Consider the following 22,608-nt stretch of genomic DNA (forward strand, 5'->3'; position numbering starts at 1 on the left):
GGAAATGGCCACTAAACTTGCACATATATACAGTTTTTCTGATAAAGCTATATTATGCACAAAATGATAATGCGTGGAAATCGGAGTTCAGTGAATATCTGTGTATCACCAAGTAAAGTGTCTGGATTTGTTTTGATCCTATTAAAGTCTTTGTTTTCATCACACTTCAGCATTACAAAAAAAAGTGCTTTATTTTTTCTTCCTAACTGCTGAATGTGTGCAGTTCATTTACAGGTATTTACATTTTGTTGTGTGTTGCAAAAGCGACACCCTTCTCTACCCTAGCAAGATTGTCACATAATTCCCTTTACTTTTCTTTCTCTGATTGCAAAGTGAAAGGAGTTTGTAAACAAAAATACCCTATGTTAAAAAGAAAATAGGCAGCAATTTGTAAGAAGGCACAGACTGCCATTTGACCTCTGTCTTTGAAGCGCAGCAAATGTAACAAGATAAATAAAGATTTTAAAGACATCTTTAGTTATTGCTTGGACTTTCGTGACCCACCAAAAATCGGCTCTCGACCTACCAGGGGATCGCATACCACAGTGTGTGATAAAATTATATACAGGAACGAGGCTGAAGACCCTGTTCTATATAGGGTTATGGAACACTGAGGTGACTTGCAATATCCTCATCATTTATGGCTGAGGGTATTTTATTCTTTATAATACATGGTCACACCATCACCTTTGCTACAAACTTCTTAAATCCTTGGTGCATAGCTCTCTCATAAGAAAGAGAGAGCATGTTTGCAAACATTGAGAATAAAATTAGAATCTCTAGTACAAAATTAAACACATCAAAAAGCTGTTAGATATATGTTGCAACAAGATATCTGAAAGAAACACGTTAGTTAGATTCCTCACCTTAGAATATCCCCAGGCGTCAGACTGGATCCGGAAGATTTTTCGTCAGCAATACCCCTTGCGCGTCGCTAGGCGTCGTCTGCGGCTCCGCGTCCGTCGTCGGCGTCGAGCGCCGGAATGATGTCGTCGGAGTACTTAGACGCCGCCCTCGCGTGCTGACGTTAGTTCTTCTTTTTTCCGCGCCAGTAAGCGCAGATCCGGGAGAGCTACCCCTTTAGTCACTTTTTGACTAACTTTTTTCGATCCTTTTTGATCTTGTCTCGACTCCGGTGCCGCTAGGATGCCTGGTTTTAAAGCCTGTGCTGACTGCAACCGCTTGATGTCGGTTACGGACCATCACCGCCGGTGCCTTTACTGCTTGGGCCTCGACCACGACGTGGCGTCGTGTTCGGACTGCAAGGCCCTGACCTCGAAGGCTAGACGGGAGCGGTCCCGTAAGCTTCTCGAGCTTCGCCACTCGGCTCCGTGCCCCTCTCGATCCCGTTCCAGGAGGAGGTCCAAGGATCGGTCGCGAACTTAACTTGCACATATATACAGTTTTTCTGATAAAGCTATATTATACACAAAATGATAATGCGTGGAAATCGGGGTTCAGTGAATATCTGTGTATCACCAAGTAAAGTGTCTGGATTTGTTTTGATCCTATTAAAGTCTTTGTTTTCATCACACTTCAAAATTACAAAAAAAGTGCTTTATTTTTGCTTCCTAACTGCTGAATGTGTGCAGTTCATTTACAGGTATTTACATTTTGTTGTGTGTTGCAAAAGCGACACCCTTCTCTACCCTAGCAAGATTGTCACATAATTCCCTTTACTTTTCTTTCTCTGATTGCAAAGTGAAAGGAGTTTGTAAACAAAAATACCCTATGTTAAAAAGAAAATAGGCAGCAATTTGTAAGAAGGCACAGACTGCCATTTGACCTCTGTCTTTGAAGCGCAGCAAATGTAACAAGATAAATAAAGATTTTAAAGACATCTTTAGTTATTGCTTGGACTTTCGTGACCCACCAAAAATCGGCTCTCGACCTACCAGGGGATCGCATGCCACAGTGTGTGATAAAATTATATACAGGAACGAGGCTGAAGACCCTGTTCTATATAGGGTTATGGAACTCTGAGGTGACTTGCAATATCCTCATCATTTATGGCTGAGGGTATTTTATTCTTTATAATACATGGTCACACCATCACCTTTGCTACAAACCTCTTAAATCCTTGGTGCATAGCTCTCTCATAAGAAAGAGAGAGCATGTTTGCAAACATTGAGAATAAAATTAGAATCTCTAGTACAAAATTAAACACATCAAAAAGCTGTTAGATATATGTTGCAACAAGATATCTGAAAGAAACACGTTAGTTAGATTCCTCACCTTAGAATATCCCCAGGCGTCAGACTGGTTTCGGAAGATTTTTCGTCAGCAATACCCCTTGCGCGTCGCTAGGCGTCGTCTGCGGCTCCGCGTCCGTCGTCGGCATCGTGCGCCGGAATGACGTCGTCGGAGTACTTAGACGCCGCCCTCGCGCGCTGACGTCAGTTCTTCTTTTTTCCGCGCCAGTAAGCGCAGATCCGGGAGAGCTACCCCTTTAGTCACTTTTTGACTAACTTTTTTCGATCCTTTTTGATCTTGTCTCGACTCCGGTGCCGGTAGGATGCCTGGTTTTAAAGCCTGTGCTGACTGCAACCGCTTGATGTCGGTTACGGACCATCACCGCCAGTGCCTTTACTGCTTGGGCCTCGACCACGACGCGGCATCGTGTTCGGACTGCAAGGCCCTGACCTCGAAGGCTAGACGGGAGCGGTCCCGTAAGCTTCTCGAGCTTCGCCACTCGGCTCCGCGCCCCTCTCGATCCCGGTCCAGGAGGAGGTCCAAGGATCGGTCGCGGAGCCGCAGCCGACGTCATCATCGATCGTCTGGCTCCAAGTCTTCGGGTAAGTCGAAGCACTCCAAGAAGTCCAAGAGGCGACACCGCTCTTCGGACTCCCCTCGCCGGTCGCGCGACTCGGCCGAGGGTCAGGGTGGTTCCACCCCCGCGGCTCCAGCGGTGCCGCAGGCGCCGCGCAAGTCCCCATACCCGCCGGTCCCTGGGACTGACGCGACGCCGGCGGAAGTCAGTGCCTTCCTCTCGGCCATGAGGATCCTGGCTCCGCCGTCGACGCCCGCTGGCGCGCCTTCGGGCCCGCGGACCCGACTGGGCAACCTTGCCTGCCGGCGGCCCCGGCACCGTCGACGGCTCCGGCCTCGACGCCGCAAGCGCCTGAGGGACCCGTTCCCGAGTCCCCGCCGACGCCGGTTGACCTCGTCACGCCTCCTCCGCCGGCGTCGACACCGGTACCACCTCCGACGCCGACTCCGCTCGGCGTCGAGCCCCAGTTCAGCCCCGCTCCGGGCCCGGCACCGTTACGGCGTCGATGGACGCCGCGTTCGGCGCCGCTGGAGACACATTTTGTCTATCGCCCGGCTCCGATCCTTCCTCCTGCATACCAGGAATCGGATGATGGGGGCGAATGGGAGGGATCCGAGGATCCTATGGCCGCTCAGGCTCAACTGTCACAGGACTGGGCAGATGAACTGGGGGAGGCCAGTGGCCTGGATACCTCTCCGGACACTGGATTCATCTCTCCTCCGACTGTGGCTTCGGAGGAGGGTGCTGCTTTCTCTGTGGTGCTGCGCAAGGCGGCCGCAGCCCTTGGGCTCGAGCTACCTGCCGTGGCTGTGAGGACTAACGTCCTCACTGAGGTGCTTCAGTCTGCAGCAAGCTCCACTGAGCCTCTGCTGCCATTCAATGAGGCCCTCACTGACGTTCTGCAGGGCACCTGGTCCAAGCCCTCCACAGTTCCTCCTGTGGACAGGAACGTCGCCAGGCGCCACCGCCCTGCTCCGGGCGACCCCAGTTTTCTGTCCCAACACCCTACCCCCGAGAGCCTGGTTATCCAGGCCTCTACCTCCCAATCCTCCTTCCCGACCGCTCCGCCGGACCGGGATTCCAAGAGACTGGAACAGTTCGGCAAAAAGCTGTTCTCCTCCCTTAGTTTGGGTCCGCGGTCTTTGAACACCGCCTGTCTCTTGGACCGTTATTCCCACTCTCTGTGGGATACGTTGGAGGACGTGCTGCCCCTGTGTCCGGAGGAGGTCCAGACACGACTTACCCAGGCTCTGGCCGATGGGAGGGATGCAGCGCGACATGCTATCCGATGTGGGCTTGACACTACGGACTCGCTGGGTAGGGCGATTTCTACCTCAGTGGCGCTTAGACGTCACGCCTGGCTGCGGTCCACGTCCTTTTGAGCACCCTCATGGACATGCCCTTTGATGGCACTCGCCTTTTCGGCGAGAAAGCGGACAGTGCGCTGAATCGCTTTAAGGACTCCCGGGCTACGGCCAAGTCCTTGGGCCTCTCGGCCCCGCGGTCGCAAACTTCCGCTTTTCGCCCCTTTCGTGGCCAAGGAAGGGGTGCCTCCTCACGTGCGCCTAGCCACCAGCCGCAGAACCAACCTGCGCGCGGACGTGGTTTCCGCCGAGGCGGTTCTGGAGGACGACGCGGTCAGCCCACATCCACCCCGGCAGCATCCGCCTCAAAGCCTTCCTAGTCCGAGCTTTCAGGCCCATTCCACGCCAGTGGGCGGCAGAGTTCGCCATCACCTGCTCCACTGGCGGTCCATCACATCGGACAGGTGGGTGCTGCAAATCGTCCGAAGGGGCTACTCCCTTCCCTTCGAGACGACCCCTCCAGCCATGCCACCGCAGCACCACCGTATCTCGGGGGATCATTTGAATCTTCTCCACGAGGAAGTTTCGGCCCTCTTGGCCAAGGGGGCCGTTGAGCGCGTTCCGAGCCCAGAAGTAGGTCGTGGTTGTTATTCCCACTACTTTCTGGTTCCCAAGAAAGGCAAAGGGGGCCTACGCCCTATCTTGGACCTCCGGGACGTCAATGCCTTCCTCCGGAAGGAAAGGTTCAAGATGTTAACTTTGGCTCAGGTTCTAGCTGCCCTAGACCCTGAAGACTGGATGGTAGCGTTGGACTTGCAGGACGCATATTTCCACATCCCCGTCCTGCCGGCCCACCGGCGTTACCTGCGGTTCACGGTGGACCAAGAGCACTTTCAGTTTACCGTGCTCCCCTTCGGCCTCACCAGTGCCCCTCGGGTGTTCACAAAAGTGATGGCGGTGGTCGCAGCTCATCTGCGCAGATCAGGGGTTCCAGTCTTCCCCTATCTCGACGACTGGTTGTTGAAGGCGGGCTCGCCCCAGACAGTCGTCTCCCACCTCCAGACTACGGCGGATCTCCTGCATTTGCTGGGATTTTCCATCAACGTGCCGAAGTCACACTTGAGTCCCTCTCAGAAGCTCCTCTTCATCGGAGCGGTTCTCGATTCGGCGCAGTTCCGGGTCTATCCGCCGGAACAGTGGGTCCGGGATATTCAGGCCCTGATTCCCATCTTTCGGCTTCTATCCTGGGTTTCGGTCAGGCTAGTGTTGTGGCTTCTGGGGCTGATGGCCTCCTGCATAATACTAGTGCATCACGCCAGGCGGCGCATGCGGGCTCTGCAGTGGGACCTGAAGTTTCAGTGGGCCCAGCATCACGGCAACCTGTCCGACCATGTCTTGATCTCGGAGGGCACTGCACAGCAGTTGCAGTGGTGGCTCACGGACCGCGATTGGGTCAAGGGCAAGAGCCTCTCCCTTCCCCAACCGGAGCATGTCGTAGTGACGGATGCGTCCCTCCTGGGATGGGGTGGCCATATGGGAGAGGCGGAGATCAGAGGCCTCTGGTCTCCGGCGGAGTCTCGTCTCCACATCAACCTGTTGGAGTTGAGAGCGATCCGTCTTGCACTGAAAGCCTTCCTTCCCTCTGTCAGGGGAAGTGTCGTGCAGGTGTTCACGGACAACACCACCGCCATGTGGTATTGCAACAAACAGGGCGGGGTGGGGTCGTGGACCCTTTGTCAGGAGGCTCTGCGCCTCTGGACGTGGCTGGAACACCAGGGCGTCACCCTAGTGGTTCAACATCTGGCGGGCTCTCTGAACGCCAGAGCAGACGAACTCAGCCGCCGGTGCATGATGGATCACGAATGGCGTCTGAACTCCGAAGTGGCGCAAGGTCTCTTTCAGCAGTGGGGAGAGCCTTGGTTAGATCTATTCGCCACCGAAGAGAACGCGCAATGTCAGCAGTTCTGCGCGTTGGAATTTCCAAGGCGGCACTCGCTCGGCGACGCTTTTCGTCACGAGTGGAGTTGCGGTCTGTTGTACGCCTTTCCGCCTATACCACTTCTGCCCAGAGTGCTGAAGAAGATCAGGCACGACCGGGCCCAAGTCATCTTGGTGGCTCCGGATTGGGCACGAAGGTACTGGTATCCCGAGCTACTCAGTATGTTGACCGATCCTCCGATACGTCTGCCCCTTCGGGAGGATCTTCTGTCGCAGCAGCAGGGGACGGTCCTACACCCGAACCTGTCCAGCCTCCACCTCCATGCGTGGAGATTGAGCGGCGGCAGTTGATGCCATTTGACTTGCCTCCTGAAGTCTGTGATATCATTCTGGCAGCCAGGCGTCCCTCCACAAAGACGGTATACGCCTGCCGGTGGAACAAATGTGTGGCATGGTGCACAGCAAAGGCTGTGGATCCCCTTTCCGCCCCTCTTTCTGAGGTTCTACTGTTTCTTCTTTCTTTGGCCCGGCAGGGCTCTGCCCTGGGCACCCTGAAAGGTTATCTTGCTGCCATCTCTGCCTTCTTGCGGCTTCCTGATCAGCCTTCTCTTTTCAAGTCCCCTGTAATTACACGCTTTCTAAAAGGCATTACTCACACGTTCCCTTCTGTCCCTTTTGTAATGCCTCAGTGGGACTTGAATCTTGTTCTCACATTTCTAATGTGCGCTCCCTTTGAGCCTCTTCATAATTGTCCTCTTCGTCTGCTGACGCTTAAGACTGCTTTTCTGGTAGCCATCACCTCGGCTAGACGGGTGAGTGAGCTCCAGGCTTTATCTTCAAAGCCTCCTTTTCTCTCTGTTCATCCGGACAAGGTTGTCCTTCGGCCTCGTCCCTCCTTTCTTCCGAAAGTGGTGACTCCATTTCATCTTGGGCAGTCTGTCACCTTGCCCACCTTCTTTCCGCCTCCGCATCCTTCCAAAGAGGAAGAGAGGCTCCACCGTCTGGACCCAAAACGTGCGCTCTCCTTTTATCTGGACCGCACAAAGCAGTTCCGGGTGGACGACCAACTTTTCGTTGGATACGTGGGTGCTAAGAAGGGGAAAGCTGTGCACAAATGGACCATCTCTCGGTGGGTCGTTTTGTGCATCAAAATTTGTTATTCCTTGGCAAAAAAGGACCCTCCTGCTGGGCTGCGCGCCCATTCTACTCGGGCCACAGCGGCTACTACTGCTTTGGGACGGGGTGTCCCTTTGCAGGACATCTGTCAGGCGGCGACGTGGGCTTCGCTACACACGTTTGCCAGGCATTATTGCCTTGACAGCCAAGTCCGGAGGGATGGCTTCTTTGGCCGTTCTGTCCTCCAGGACTTTCTGGTGTGATCTTGGTTCGCAGACCCACCACCGGGGATGGTATTGCTTGGGTATCTATTCTAAGGTGAGGAATCTAACTAACGTGTTTCTTTCAGATGAACAAGTTACTTACCTTCGGTAACGATGTATCTGTAAGAAACATTAGTTAGTTAGATTCCTCACCGACCCACCCATCCTTCCCGTTCTGCGAACTGACATCTAGGGTTAAGGTTATCCTTTTCAGGCCCCTAGATTTTATTTTTGGCACCAGTGTCGGTCTTTGCATGGCTCTGCGTTCCTGGCGCGGAAAGCTATGTACAACAACTGACGTCAGCGCGCGAGGGCGGCGTCTAAGTACTCCGACGACGTCATTCCGGCGCACGACGCCGACGACGGACGCGGAGCCGCAGACGACGCCTAGCGACGCGCAAGGGGTATTGCTGACGAAAAATCTTCCGGATCCAGTCTGACGCCTGGGGATATTCTAAGGTGAGGAATCTAACTAACTAATGTTTCTTACAGATACATCGTTACCGAAGGTAAGTAACTTGTTCACTAAAATCATTTTAACACAAGTCATTATTTTGAAGGTTCAGTAAGTTGGGTGTGTAGGAACATGCAGAAATATTCTACCTTTTCTATAACTATCTTAGTAGTGGAAAAAATGACCATAACTTTCCCCTTTCTGCTTCTTACCTTACAGCTAGTAAAACCGAGCAGAAAGAAAGCAAGTTTTCGTTTTTGTTCTTTAAAAAGCTGCTTTAGTGTAATAAGTTATTGTAGTCAAGTTCTGATGTCACAGTGCCTGCTGCCAGCAGCCAAGGTAGAAGGCAGGTCAGGTCACAGTGCAGCTGTTTAAAGCAAGGAAAATTAAACTTTGCTTTTCTTTCTCCTGCTCTGTTTCTTGTTTACAGTGACTAGCAGAAAGAACATGCTTATTTTTGACATAATTTTAGAAAAGTTTGAATATTTCAGAATGTTTCTACACATTCCACACTACTGCTGCCGTTTTTTATAAACTGAATTATATTGAACTGTTTTTTATATTTGCTTTTCAACATATATCTAACAGTTTTTGATATGTTTAATTTTGCACTAGAGGTTCTATTTGTATTCTTCGGGCCCGATTCACAGAACTAACTTAAGACAAAATCCTAAACTTACTACCATTTTGGTATTCTCAGAAGGCACTTACTCATTTTGGTATTCACAGAAGACACTTACTCATTTCGGTATTCACAGAAGTTAGGAGTCCTAACTTTAGGACTCCTAAATGCCTTCTGTGAATACAGAAAGCCTTAAAATTAGGATTTTTCTCAGTTTAGTAGTTGTAAAGTTAGGAGTCCTAACTTTAGGACTCCTAAACTGCGAAAAATCCTAATTTTAAGACTTTCGGTATTCACAGAAGGCATTTAGGAGTCCTAAAGTTAGGACTCCTAACTTCTGTAAATTACGAAGTGAGTAAGTGTCTTCTGTGAATACCAAAATGAGTAAGTGCCTTCTGTGAATACGAAAATGGTAGTAAGTTTAGGATTTTGTCTTAAGTTAGTTCTGTGAATCGGGCCCTGTATGTTTGCAAACATGCTACTCACCAAGGTTTTAAGTGGTTTTTGGGAATGATGATGGTATGTGGCCATGTATTATATGGTATAAAGAACCCCCCCCCCTGCCTTCGGCCGCATTCCTCTAAATGGTCATTGAACTCCTCTGTGACTTGCAATATCCTTATGATATATGGCAGTGGGTACTTTATCCCTTCTATATAAACATGCGCAATCCATAACAATGAAAATTATTCTACACAGCAGAGAGGTTACAATTAGAGCAATTTTCTGAGGTCATTAGCTCTTTTTTTGTTTATTGGTTACTAATGGTTTCAGTTGGTATTTAAAATGACGTTTGATTTCCCATGTTTGCCCTGCTGCTCTGGAGTCAATTTGCAACAGTTGGATCCAAATCACTTGTGGACAGGCTATTTAGAGTTTGTACTCGGGAACACAACATTGTCCACTCCTTCCGTGGCGTATTTGGGCGATAGTTGTAGGAGAAAGTCAATATGAGCGCATGTAGCATGTACACAGAAGAGGGAGGAGATGTTGCTTACACTACAGCCTAAGCTGCTGACTTGGGAACTGGGGGACCTAGTTCAAGTCCCGGCGTCGGCGCAAAATTCTGTGATTCTAAGCAGACCGCGTAATCTCCATGTACCTGAAAAAACATAGATATTTGAACTATCGCGCAATATTGAACTGCAAAAAATAGAAACCGCCAGGGAGAATCTTTCTGGGATATTTTTTGCAGAACCGGACGTGATCACAGGTTCGCTGTAGGCAACATGCTTTAAAGCAAAAACTGGACTATGGCCCCAGGTCTGGAAATGTCAAAGCACGGAACACGAAGCTCCTGGCGACAGTAAGACGTCATGTCCTGTCACGTCTTACCATTGGCGATAACAAGTGCACGTAAAACAGACCTTTCCATTCAAGGGTCGTCAGAGGCTCTACGAATCCCCAAACCAGTTATTTTACATAATACTAGAAGCAAAGACTCAGCCTGGAGCAGGTGCTTCCAGTTTTTCTGGCACCTCTGTTAATTATAACAGAAACCCTGGCATAGCAAGCAGGTCTTGTACACAGGCACAAATGCCCATGTGTGCATGTACATGTTTGCAAGCATTAGCCTATTAAAGCTAGACCTATTGCCACTGCCCTTGCTTTAGTATGCAACACATTTAATACAGAAATAAACATGATGGACACATTCGATATTAGGGAAATCTGCAAGCTTACATACAACCGCTTGGTGATACTGTGAATCTAGTCTGCTGTGTCCTTGCACTGTGAGCACGCACTTGTGAAAAAAGCAACATACATTGGTAGTTGGACTGTTATACATAATTGGTTGTTTTCCAAAAAGAGATTCGAACTGACATCCTAGACCACAAGAGCAAAACTTGTGTTGTCTGTAATATCAGCCGGAATCCCAAGGTAAAGAAGACATTGTTAGTGACACTTGTAATGTCGTGCAGTCTATGCGCCCTTGTAAGATGGTTCCATGGTCTGAGTGTGCAAGGGCAGTGGAATCCGGTGGGACCCATGCACCAAAAGTCCCTCACCCCCTTCCCTCACTTCTCTCAGGCTCCAATTCCCTTCCATATATTAAAGAATGACTGTATGTGCCCTGACATGCTCCTCCAACCCCCTCAGCAGCCCCACCTCATACATTCTAAATGTACATGGCGTTCTACAATCCCCTCACTTCATTCGACCTTCTCTCCCTCACCCTCCCCGGCACTGTGCTGTGGGCTCCTGGTGTGAGAGTTTCCTGACTGGGTCCAGAGCGTGGGGGTCCCCTCCATGCACTTTACAGGACGGGCCCTCAAGTTTTGTTACGCCACTGAAGCCCTTGACCCCTGGGAAGTAGGGGAGGTGTTGGTTGGCTAGCCCATAGCATCACCTGCCATTCCACCTTGCGGGTACCCAATCAAGGTAAGGTAAGGCGAGGGAACCAGAGGTATGTAATGCATTATTGCACTAAGGTCATTGGGGCCTCAGGGATCCAGGCAGCAGACCAAGACTTGCCCTTCTAATCCCCTCACAGGTCTCTGGGTATCTGGTTAACCGGTTATGAAGGTTTTGTGTGGTCTTGATCATGCCTTCTTATGGGAACTGCTGGTTGAACAGCCCAGAGATCAGCAAAGGTTGATCAGTAGCCGACTTGGCAAAGTAAATCCTTTCACAAAAATTGATTTTATTTTTCGCTCCTATATTTGTAGGTCTGTCCTATGAAGGAAGGAAGTGTGAAGGGCTGCAGTGGTTTCCAAAATTCATTGCATTGCTTGAGAAGGACAAAACTTCCAAGTGCACGTGTTTCCGACTCCTAAGTTCCTTCTTCATCCCTCCTAGGATCTGATTAGGATTCAACTTTCTTGTCTAGTCTTATGTTCTTGGCCTTGCCTTTCACTTCCAAATGGAGGCCTCCTGCTCATAGTTAATCTTTCTTTTACCTTCAAATGAGAGGTTTTTCCTCATGTAGGGCAGTGGGGAATGACTGTCTGCTGTCTTCTGATCCCCTATCTCTTGGTTCAATAGAATGTATAGCAATTTAATTATTACAATTAATTTGCCTCAGTCATATGCCCAGTGGGATTCTGGAGAAAAGGTTGTTTTCCCACCAGCCATTGTCTTTCTAGTTGAACTCCCCTTTCAACAGCCAGGGGGCCCTTGTCCCTCCTTACATTGCTGGGGAGTCTGTGTGCGGTCCAGAAGTCAGATTTTAAGAGCTGCACATCGTAATGGATTTTGCACTTCTTATTGGAATTTATTGTATTTTGCAACTAGCTAATGACATCTCATATACAGCTCTAATAATTGTACCACCAGCCAGTATTTCAGCCTTGCTTGTAGCATTGCTTGTTATTAAACTGTCTTCTTCTCCACAGGACCCTGTTGATCTTGGTTGGCAGCCCTATATGAAAACCTGGATCTCACGTGTTTCTTCAAAGATAACTGCTGCTGGAGCACACTTTCTTCACACTTTATTTTCTAAAACTATGGAAGAAGGACTGAACTTTGTACATAAACACAAGAAGATGCAACCTCTGCCAGCCCAGGAGATTGGAATTGTAATGAATCTGTGCAGAATTCTGGAGGCATTTTTTGACTTCATCAGCAGAAATGGGGGCTTCGGTGAGAGTAAGTAGGAACAGTTTAAGTACAATGGAATAAAACCATTACTTATAGTAGGAAATGTATTTGGATATAATGCTAATTTGCAATCAAATATATACAGAGTTAGATGCCCAGAATAGCCAATTTCTACAATATTTTCATGACATATTTTCACTTTCCTTATACCTGCGCCATGATTATATACAGAAACGTTTTTACAAAGAGAGCACCTATAGATATTGTAGCAAAAGTCATGCTTTTTTCATGGTCTCCCCTGATTTTTTGCTTTTATGGGACTCAATATGCTGTTGTGTTTGGACTCTAGGAACTGGGAGACTGCTGAACATCTTCAAGTGCATATGCATCTACCTCTAAACATGGTACATAATTGCGTAACCCCAGTTTGCATATATTGGTTTTAGTTTCGGCACCAGTTATATTGCACATAAACTGCAACGTGCCATTTAAGTCAGATATCACATATGGGCTTCAGCCACATTACAGCATCTAAAATATGGCATCAGCTGTTGTAAGCAGATGATACAGCAAGCCCACATCAAAATAAATCTTTTTGACACAATGAAAAGCCTTTAGCCAAGTTTGGCATTGAAGCCCCCAAGGCATTGGTGCAAAATGTGGGAAAGTGAGACAAGCCAATCAATGGAATTCATCTGTACCTTCATCGACAAGATTGAATGTGCTATTTCCTGGGTAGGCTGCAAAGGCCGTTCCCCTTTGAAAAGGGCTACAGTAATAAAGTCATATGTGTGGCCTGCTTCAGGTAATTCGACTTGGGACCTTGGTGTTTTGCTAGGTTGTTGATCACTCAGCCAAGCAGGCTGAGGTCAGTTCTGTAATCATTGCTCTGAAAGTAACTTTAAGAAAGAATTACAGCACCAAAGGCACACAGTTTGTTCTCTTGTTCATGTTTTCAGTCTTTATGGGTGCTTTGTCACCTTTGACAGCGTGGACGGCCATGTTGAGAGCCTGCTGATAGATGGTATACATTTTACCAATAATGAAGTGATTGCATACAAGTTTGCCTTTGGCTACATTCTTTCTGGGCCTGATTCATTAGCTGCACTTTGTTGTACATCAAGTAGAACCACAGCAGTACCTCTCGCAATCAGCAAAATACAATTCACTAACCTACATGTGAAGACCTCAGCGATTCCAGTCCTTTCTGTGCAGGGGTCTCCACCACGTACTTGCTCCTAAACGGATGGGATTCAGGCAGGTGTAAGGAGGGCTTTACAGAGGAACATGCAAATGCAAACACCCACCCACAAAAGAATAATCTTGAAAATAATCTGTGTGTTGTTGGCTTAATTGAAGCATGTGAGGTTGAGGTCAAAAGCTTCAACTAGATCCAAGAGTCCTAGGGAGCTGCTGAATAGGATTGGAGCAAGACGGAGAGATGTCGGACACAGAAAGTGAGAGGGCTTGGTGAAACTCATAAAGGAGAAGTCGAGATGGTATGACAAAGAGTAGACAGAAAAGAATACTTACATTCTAGGGCCTTACCTTTAACTCCAGTTTCACAAAAGTACACAAGGTGTGATAATTAATTAATCTTGCCAAAGGTAGCCAAGACATAATGTAGCATGAGTGAAGCAGACCCATTTCCATCCACACGGGTCGTAGAATAATCTCAGATAGCAATAAAAGCTGACTAAACCTGACTTGGGTTTCAAGCAGGAGGTATGTATTTTGTGAGCTTCATTAATTTTTCATTTTTGATGAGCCTATTCAAGAACCTTCAGTTTACAATTGGTCGTAATTATCTACATCTCTTGGTGTCAGTTGAGGGTTACTTTAGGGGTTTCTTGATGTAAGTCAGTTTGAGGTGATTTGAATAGGTTCTGTCTTGAAAGGAAGACTCACAGATGATTTGTGCTTTCAATGAGATTGAATGAAAGGTCTGGAGGTCCATAGAGTTTGCAGTAGGGCAGGTGGCAATGTGGGATCCAGATGTTTAGCGTGATGCAGCCAGCTTTGAGAAATCAATCACACATCAGAGAAAAGTAAAAAATAGCAGAGGATTTGGTGTACCACGAACTGGTAACTTGAATCTTACCCAAGATAATCATCAGTTTTAATTTGAGGGAGTGGGGTATGCTGTAGGTGAGTCATGGAAACATGAAGTGAAGAATCGAGGTGCAAGGCGTGGCATAGTGAGGACGCATGGGCATAAAAGTAGTAAAGATTGGGAGGGAAATGAATAACAGTCCCTGGCAGTTTAAACATCAACATTCCATAACCATGGAGATAAGCACACGAAGCAAGTAAGCAAGAATTAGCATTACTACAACATCTCCCTTCTTTGCAACCCAAACAAAAAGGGAGATACAGGAAGCTAAACAATACAAGAGAATGAGAGAAAGAAAAACAGAAAAAATTGAAAAAGAAGAAAATGCAAAAAAGAAAAGAAGCACTAAAGACATAGCACATACCATTAGATAGCACAGAATAACAAATGTACACTAAACATCAGTAACAAAATGTGCACTAAACATCAGTAACAAAATCACAAACTATTCACGCGTTGTGTTGGAACTCTCTTTCTTCCACTTCTCCGCAAAAAAGGAACATGAGCAGGACTCCCCGTTACACTAGAATTGGAAACACCTTGATCAGACGTGTCCAATAACTGTTCTTGACTGAAATCCAGTCCCATTTGGCATACAGTTTGATTAGGAATCCTGTAAATCCGTGACAAATTCCACCAACTTTTCCCGTTAACTCTTACAGCATAGCAAGAAGTGGCATCCACTCGAACAGGAGGACCAAACTTTGACAAACCCTTAGGAACATTATGGACAAGTTTGATTTTCACCCAATCACCCACTTGAACTTTAGAACCCCATTCCCTTTTCTGCTTGTCACTCTTGGAGAGATCTTCAACAGGAGATTTGCTGAGTTCCCCACCACCAGCCACACCTGATAAAGAGGTTATAACCTTAGAACACCAACCCCAACGCCTCATCCATGCCGGCCACATACTGAAAGTGGCCACTCTCCCTCTCCACAATTCAAAAGGGCTCTTCCCAAGACCCACACAAGGAGTAGTGCGATGAGCCCAAAACATGCTCTGCACAGCTTCTCTAACCTTCACTCTGTTAGAAACAGCCCATTGAACAAATTCAACCAATATGCGATTCATGCGCTCAATAAAACCATTGGCCTGAGGGTGATAAAGAGCGACACGGCGATGAGTAATACCAGACTGACAAAGAAAATTTCCTTAAAACAAATTGTTCCCCATTGCCCGACACAAATTCTTTAGGAAACTCCTCTCTGGTAAAAAGGCTCTCAAAAAATTTGATAACTTCATGAGTGTTGAGATCAATCATAAAATGTACCTCCCACCACTTCCTATAGTGGTCAGCAACCACCAACGCAAATGTATATCTGTTGTGTAGAGCATTGAAAGGTCCAACAAAATCAACACCCAACTTCATCCAAGGACCAGAAAGGAGCTCCACAACCTGTTTTGGAGGAGTAACAGTTTTGACAACTTTATCACTAGAGCAACAAATGACACAACCTCTGACTGCATCGTTGATTTGACGATCCATGGAAGGCCACCAACAGACGGCACAAATTCTACGTTTGGTGTTGGTCTGTCCAAGATGACCCTCATGGTCAGGACTAACGATGAGATCCCTCAGTCAAGCAGGAGGCACAAACTTGACACCTCGCAAAATCATTTCACCAACCTCAAGTGAAAGTTCATCGGCAATTTTGGAGAACGATTGGAGCTCACTATCAAGGTGTTTTTCCTTAGGCCAACCATAGACAATATATCCCTTACATTTTTTTTGCAGTAAACGATCAGAGTCCAAAGCATCAAACCATTCCTTTTCATTGAAAAAAAACAATATTGCAAGAAACATCCATGGCAGCGATTAAACATTCTTCGACATCATCACCAGGTAAATCAGACTCACAGCAAGGTAACGCTGATCTAGATAGAAAATCAGGTCTGATATTTCTTCCACCAGGAATATAAACCACTGAAAAATTGTATTGAAGCAATTTAGAACTAAGCCTGGCAATCCTAGGGGTGTGCTCTTTCACCACAACCCCATTCAAAATAGGAATGAGAGGCTTATGATCAATTAACAACTTGAAAGTCCTACCCCACAAAATCTTTCGACTGCCCAACAACAAGCTAGTAGCTCCCTCTCAATGACCGAGTAGTTTTTTTCACTTTGACGTAAAGAATGAGAGGCGAACCCAACAGTATGCTCAATCCCCTGCTTGATTTGCGCAATCTTACCACCAAGAACATCCAAACTAGCATCAACAGAGACAATGAACTGCAACAAAGGATCAAAAGGAGTTAAAATTTCACAAACACCAAGCTCGTGCTTAATCTGATCAAATTCATTTTGACATACGTGATCCCACAAGAATGTAACTCTCCTTTTGAGAAGATCACGTAAATGAACTGTTTTGGCAGCAAAATTAGGGATAAACCTAAAATAAAATCCCCCCCCCCCCAAAAAAAAATGAAGACACTCCTGTACTTTCAAACAATTGCACTCATTTACTCCAGTTTCTTTGTGATACATTAATGACATCAGTCTGATCATTAGAGAGTGTTATGTGACATACAAATGGTTGATGGGTAGATCTTGTTTAGTTAAAGGGTTTTGGTTTCTAAGAAAGAGAAATTAAGATAGACATATAGTTTAGCGAAATCCATTTATACAATAGGCATGCAAAAATTAGAAGGGAAGGAAAATGGCATTCAAAAGAAATATTAAAGGGAAAAATTGATGGTTTAAGTCATGGTCAATTGTTCATGCAGTTTTAGGCATTGCGCAGGGAGGTTTCTTGCTATAACATGCAATCTGTGGATGTAAGCCTGTAGAAGGAAACAATTTTTGAGTTGTCCTCTAAAATTTTGTGGTTTTTAACAGTCTTCCTGGAGACACTTTAACTTTCAATAGGTAGCTGATACTTGCCTCGGTGCAAAAAAGCAACCCCATAGCTTGTTGAGACCCCTTTACTAGCGTCCTTGAAGTAGTGACATTTAAGCACATCTCGGTACCCATAATCACATTTGACTTTGACTACACAATTGAGAAAATTCTTGTGCATATCATATATAGGTGCGATATAAATGCCTGCAAACCGAAAAAGGACACCTGTGTGTATTTACTGAACACTAAGGGGTATTGCTACTGTTTATGAATGTAAATCATTTTACACCATAAAAACTACATATAAATAACATCTTATATGAACACTCGCCAACTTAATATATAACAATTAATTTCTTAAGTACTGGCTTTTGTGATTGTATTGTATTACATTATTTCACATTTTTAGAATGGGTCTTTTTATGGCTTTTGTGCCAGGTATGTATTCTATTTTTATTGATGCATTTAGACATTTTTTTAAATATTTGATTGTTTTTTATATTAATCCGTGTGTGTTTTAAATCATGTATTTCTTTTATGATCATCTGGGAAATGATCGAATAAAGAATATTTGATTTGAATTCATTTCTAAGTACACCTGATTCCTTAATGTATTTAATTTACTTGATGGAACTTCTGGAAGCTTTTGGAGGGCACCCTCATTACTGTTGACATTTAATACATAACAAGGTAGTTGGTAATTATGTTGCAGCCATCATAATCAGTCAATTCAGTGCTTCATTATATGAGACATTCATTGCCTGGTTTGGAATAGTGAGCGAAGGTGCTGCCCTCTTCCCCTCCCCTTGGAGAACACCTGGCCCCATAGACTAGAGACTAGGATCTGCATAATGAATGGGGGCTTCTGGTCACAGCAAGACTCTCCTAGTTTAGGACACCCCCCGTGCCGCACGGCCACCAGCTGCTGCGTGTGCCTCCAGCCTGCCTGCCTCGCTGCCCCGGCTGCCGCCGCGTGACCGCGCCCCCTGCCACCGAGCGGCGTGGTCCGTGCTCGCCTGACCTGCAGGCTCCTGGGCCCCGCTTTCTTGCCCTGTGCCCCTGTATTTATTGTATTGTATTGTAAATTTGTATTTCTGTAGTGCCTGTTTGCCTGTTTTCTTGTTGCCCCCGTCTCTTCCCTCCCCGCTCCCCGCTTCCCACCACCGCCGCTAACCACGCCCCTTTTCTCCTTCTGTACCCTCCCGCTCCCGCCTCCCAGCCGCTCCGCCCCCCCTCGCACTTCGCCATATATGGCGACCGTGCGAACGCGCAGCGGTCACGCGCAGCGGGCGCGCCGATTGTGCGCCGAAGGCGCGCCAAAGGTAAGCCCGTCTGCGCCCGTCCGCGCCTGGACCGCGCCCAGTGCCAGGACCCCTGGCCCCCACAGACGGAAGACGACCCGATTGTCCTACAACGCCACCGAACTCAGCGCACTCAACACCGGCGGTATCCCTGGATGTTACCGAGCCACCCCGAAGCACACCCACGGACCCTTCAGCTGCCACGCCTGCAAGTTCACCTGCATCCGGACCTGCCCCACACCAGCACCCGCCAAGCCGAACACCAGCAGCAACCACCTCAAGTGCATCCTGCTCAACACCCGCTCCGTCCACAGGCACGCCATCGAACTCTGGAACCTCCTCGACACCACAGCTCCTGACGTTGCCTTCCTCACGGAAACCTGGATGAACGACTCCTCAGCACCCGACATCGCCATCGCCATCCCAGAGGGATACAAGATCACCCGGAGAGACTGCGACAACCAGACTGGAGGAGGCATCGCCATCATCCACAGGGACACCATCCACATCTCGACCAACACAGACGACACCCTGAAAACAGCCGAACACCTGCACTTCCAGATCCACACCGACCCGAAGACCACCCTCAGGGGGACCCTGATCTACCGACCCCCGGGACCACGCACACAATTCAGCGAGGACATCGCCGACTTCGTCAGCCCGCATGCCCTCCCCTCCGCTGACTACATCCTCCTGGGGGACCTCAACTTCCACCTGGAGAACAACAACGACCTCAACACCACCACCCTGCTCGACAACCTCGCCAACCTCGGACTCAAGCAGCTGGTATCCACCCCCACCCATCTCGCCGGACACACACTCGACGCAGTCTTTTCATCCAGCAAAGACATCGCCTTCAACCACGCCACTGGACTCCACTGGACGGACCACAGCTGCGTCCACTTCACCTTCCAAAGAACGACGATCCACCACCACCAGCAACCGGTAGCTCGAAGAAGCTGGAACAAGATCTCAGCCGACCAGCTCGCCGCTTCCCTGAGCCGGCACCCCCCCGCCAGCTCAGCGAACCCCAGCCAGGCCGCCGACAACCTCACGAAGTGGATCAACAACTGCGCGGACGAACTCGCCCCACTGAGGACCCCGCCTAGCAGACCCGGCAGCAAGAAGGCCCCATGGTTCACCGACGAACTCAAGAGCTCCAAGAAGAACTGCCGAGCCCTCGAGAAAGCCTGGAGAAGAGAACCAACACCGGACAACACGACCGCCCTCAAGCTGGCCACCCGGAAGCACCACCAACTGATCCGCGCCACCAAGAAAACTGCATTCAAGGACCGGCTGGACAACAACGCACACAATTGCAAGGAACTCTTCAACATCGTCAAAGAGCTCTCCAACCCCAACGCCGGAAACAACGACATCACCCCATCGCAAGACCTCTGCAATTCCCTCGCCTCCTACTTCCACAACAAGATCGCGGACATACACAACAGCTTCAGCACTCAACCGACGCACGCCACAACCGAACCACCGCCCCCCACCACCACCCTCCGCGCCTGGACTCCGATCAGCACCGAAGACACCATTCGCATGATGAACTCCATCCACTCCGGATCTCCGACCGACCCCTGCCCTCACCACGTCTTCAACAAGGCCGACGCGGTCATCGCACCCCACCTACGGGACATCATCAACACCTCCTTCGACACCGCCACCTTCCCGGAGAGCTGGAAGCACGCCGAACTCAGTGCCCTTCTAAAGAAACCTACAGCGGACCCCACCGAACTCAAGAATTACCGCCCCATCTCGCTCCTCCCGTTCCCAGCCAAAGTCATAGAGAAGACCGTCAACAAGCAGCTGACCGCCTTCCTCGAGACGAATGGATCCCTCGACCCCTCCCAGTCTGGCTTCCGAGCCAACCACAGCACCGAAACCGCCCTCATCGCTGCCACCGATGACATCCGAGCCCTGATGGACAACGGAGAAACAGCGGCCCTCATCCTCCTAGACCTCTCCGCGGCATTCGACACTGTCTGCCACCGCACCCTAGTGCAGCGCCTCAGCAACGTCGGAATCCAGGAGAAGGCACTGGAATGGATCATCTCCTTCCTCGACGGAAGAACACAGAGAGTCCGTCTACCACCGTACAAGTCAGAGGCCACCGAAGTCATCTGCGGCGTCCCTCAAGGATCCTCGCTGAGCCCCACCCTCTTCAACGTCTACATGAGTCCCCTCGCGGCCATCGCACGCCAACACAACCTCAACATCATCTCCTACGCCGACGCCACCCAGCTGATCCTCTCCCTGACCAACGACCCCGCCGCCGCCAGAGCCAACCTTCACGAAGGGATGAAAGACGTAGCCGAGTGGATGACGACCAGCCGCCTGAAACTGAACTCAGACAAGACGGAAGTCCTCATCCTGGGCTCCTCGCCCTCCGCCTGGGACGACTCCTGGTGGCCCCCCGCCCTGGGCTGTGCACCCAAACCGACAGACCACGCACGCAACCTGGGCTTGATCCTGGACTCCTCCCTCTCCATGACCAGACAAGTCAACGCCGTCTCCTCGTCATGCTTCTACATCCTGCGCATGCTACGGAAGATCTTCCGGTGGATCCCCACCGAGACCAGGAAGACGGTCACCCAGGCCCTCGTCACCAGCCGACTGGACTACGGCAACGCCCTCTACGCCGGAACGACCGCCAAGCTCCAGAAGAGACTCCAGCGGATCCAGAACTCCTCAGCCAGACTCATCCTCGACATCCCACGTCACAGCCACATCTCAGGACATCTGAAAGACCTGCATTGGCTCCCCGTCTACAAAAGAATCACCTTCCGCCTCCTCACCCACGCACACAAAGCCCTACACGATCAAGGCCCGAGCTACCTCAACAACCGCATCAACTTCTACGCTCCCAAACGACATCTCCGATCAGCCAGCCACGCCCTCGCCGCCGTCCCCCGTATCCGAAGAACGACAACAGGAGGAAGATCCTTCTCCTACCTGGCCACCAAGACTTGGAACTCCCTCCCGGCCGGCCTGCGCCTGACCCAAGACCACCTCTCCTTCAGGAAGAAGCTCAAGACCTGGCTATTCGAGCAGTAGCGGCACTCCCCCACCCCCTAGCGCCTTGAGACCCTCCGGGTAAGTAGCGCGCTATATAAATGTCTGTGATTGATTGATTGATTGATTGATTGAGCATTCACCTTGACTATGCGTAAGACATTCTCACTTACCCTTTGGGTAAGGCAAGTGTCTGAGGGACCTTTGAATCCACAAAACAGCCACAGCTGTCAAAAATGGTTTACCATTTCCACATCTGGTGTCGGAAAGTTGGGGGAGAGAAAATTAAGAAATGTTTGAAAGTGTTGAACCGGCATGGAAACATTCATACCACGACAGTCATGGAAAGACTAGGGGCCCGATTCACAAAAGTAATCTGAGACAAAATCCTAACTTTACGACTTTCGGTATTCACAAAGTGCATTTAGGAGTAGTAAAGTTAGGAATCCTAACTTTACTACTCCTAAATGCACTTTGTGAATACCGAAAGACATAAAGTTAGGATTTTAAGACCAAAACTTAAGTTTAACTGAGACAAAATCCTAACTTTACGAATTTCGGTATTCACAAAGTGCATTTAGGAGTAGTAAAGTTAGGAATCCTAACTTTACTACTCCTAAATGCACTTTGTGAATACCGAAAGACATAAAGTTAGGATTTTAAGACCAAAACTTAAGTTTAACTGAGACAAAATCCTAACTTTACGACTTTCGGTATTCACAAAGGGCATTTAGGAGTAGTAAAGTTAGGAATTCCTAACTTTACTACTCCTAAATTCACTTTGTGAATACCGAAAGTCGTAAAGTTAGGATTTTGTCTCAGATTACTTTTGTGAATCGGGCCCTAGGTAAGTAACCCCTTTTTATATTGAACTGGGGTCTAATAAATTGTATTCAATAGTCATATCATAAAATCTGTGTAAATCCAGTTTGCTGGGCACTAAAATCCCTTTTCCCAAATCTTATCACTGTAGATAGCAACTCAAACGATGTTTCGGGAAGGTCTTCAGTGACACCACGGATGCTCTCGGCCACTTCCTTTCGCTCCTTCAATCAAATCAACAAAAGCTTTGAGCAAAGTATGAATTATGGAAATGGAGGCATGAAGGAGAGGTCAGTTACTTTGTTTAAAACCCTCATAATGAGCAGCCCATTAAATTCTGGTGAGTAAGGTAACTCCTGTTACTTCAGAATAATACCAGAATGATGAGGGTTTGCTTGCCCACAGTTTTGCCCAGGTTATTTTGGCAAGGCAAACCTCCTGAAAGTTACTGCGAGAAAAATGCCAGATAATTACCAGAACATAGTACAGTGGATAAAAGTCT

At 48.4% G+C, this 22,608-nt stretch overlaps 1 protein-coding gene across 1 annotated transcript in view; it reads left to right on the top strand.

Moving 5' to 3' along the window:
- Positions 1-22,608, top strand: part of DNAH14 (dynein axonemal heavy chain 14) — an 894,889-nt gene that overhangs the window by 418,328 nt on the left and 453,953 nt on the right. Inside the window, exons 41-42 of the mRNA XM_085610384.1 lie at positions 11,803-12,055; positions 22,258-22,396. Coding sequence (XP_085466510.1) covers positions 11,803-12,055; positions 22,258-22,396 — 392 coding nt within the window. The remainder of the gene's footprint in view (positions 1-11,802; positions 12,056-22,257; positions 22,397-22,608) is intronic.

The sequence above is a fragment of the Triturus cristatus genome, chromosome 6 (assembly GCF_964204655.1).
Source record: "Triturus cristatus chromosome 6, aTriCri1.1, whole genome shotgun sequence".
NCBI classification, from domain to species: domain Eukaryota; kingdom Metazoa; phylum Chordata; class Amphibia; order Caudata; family Salamandridae; genus Triturus; species Triturus cristatus.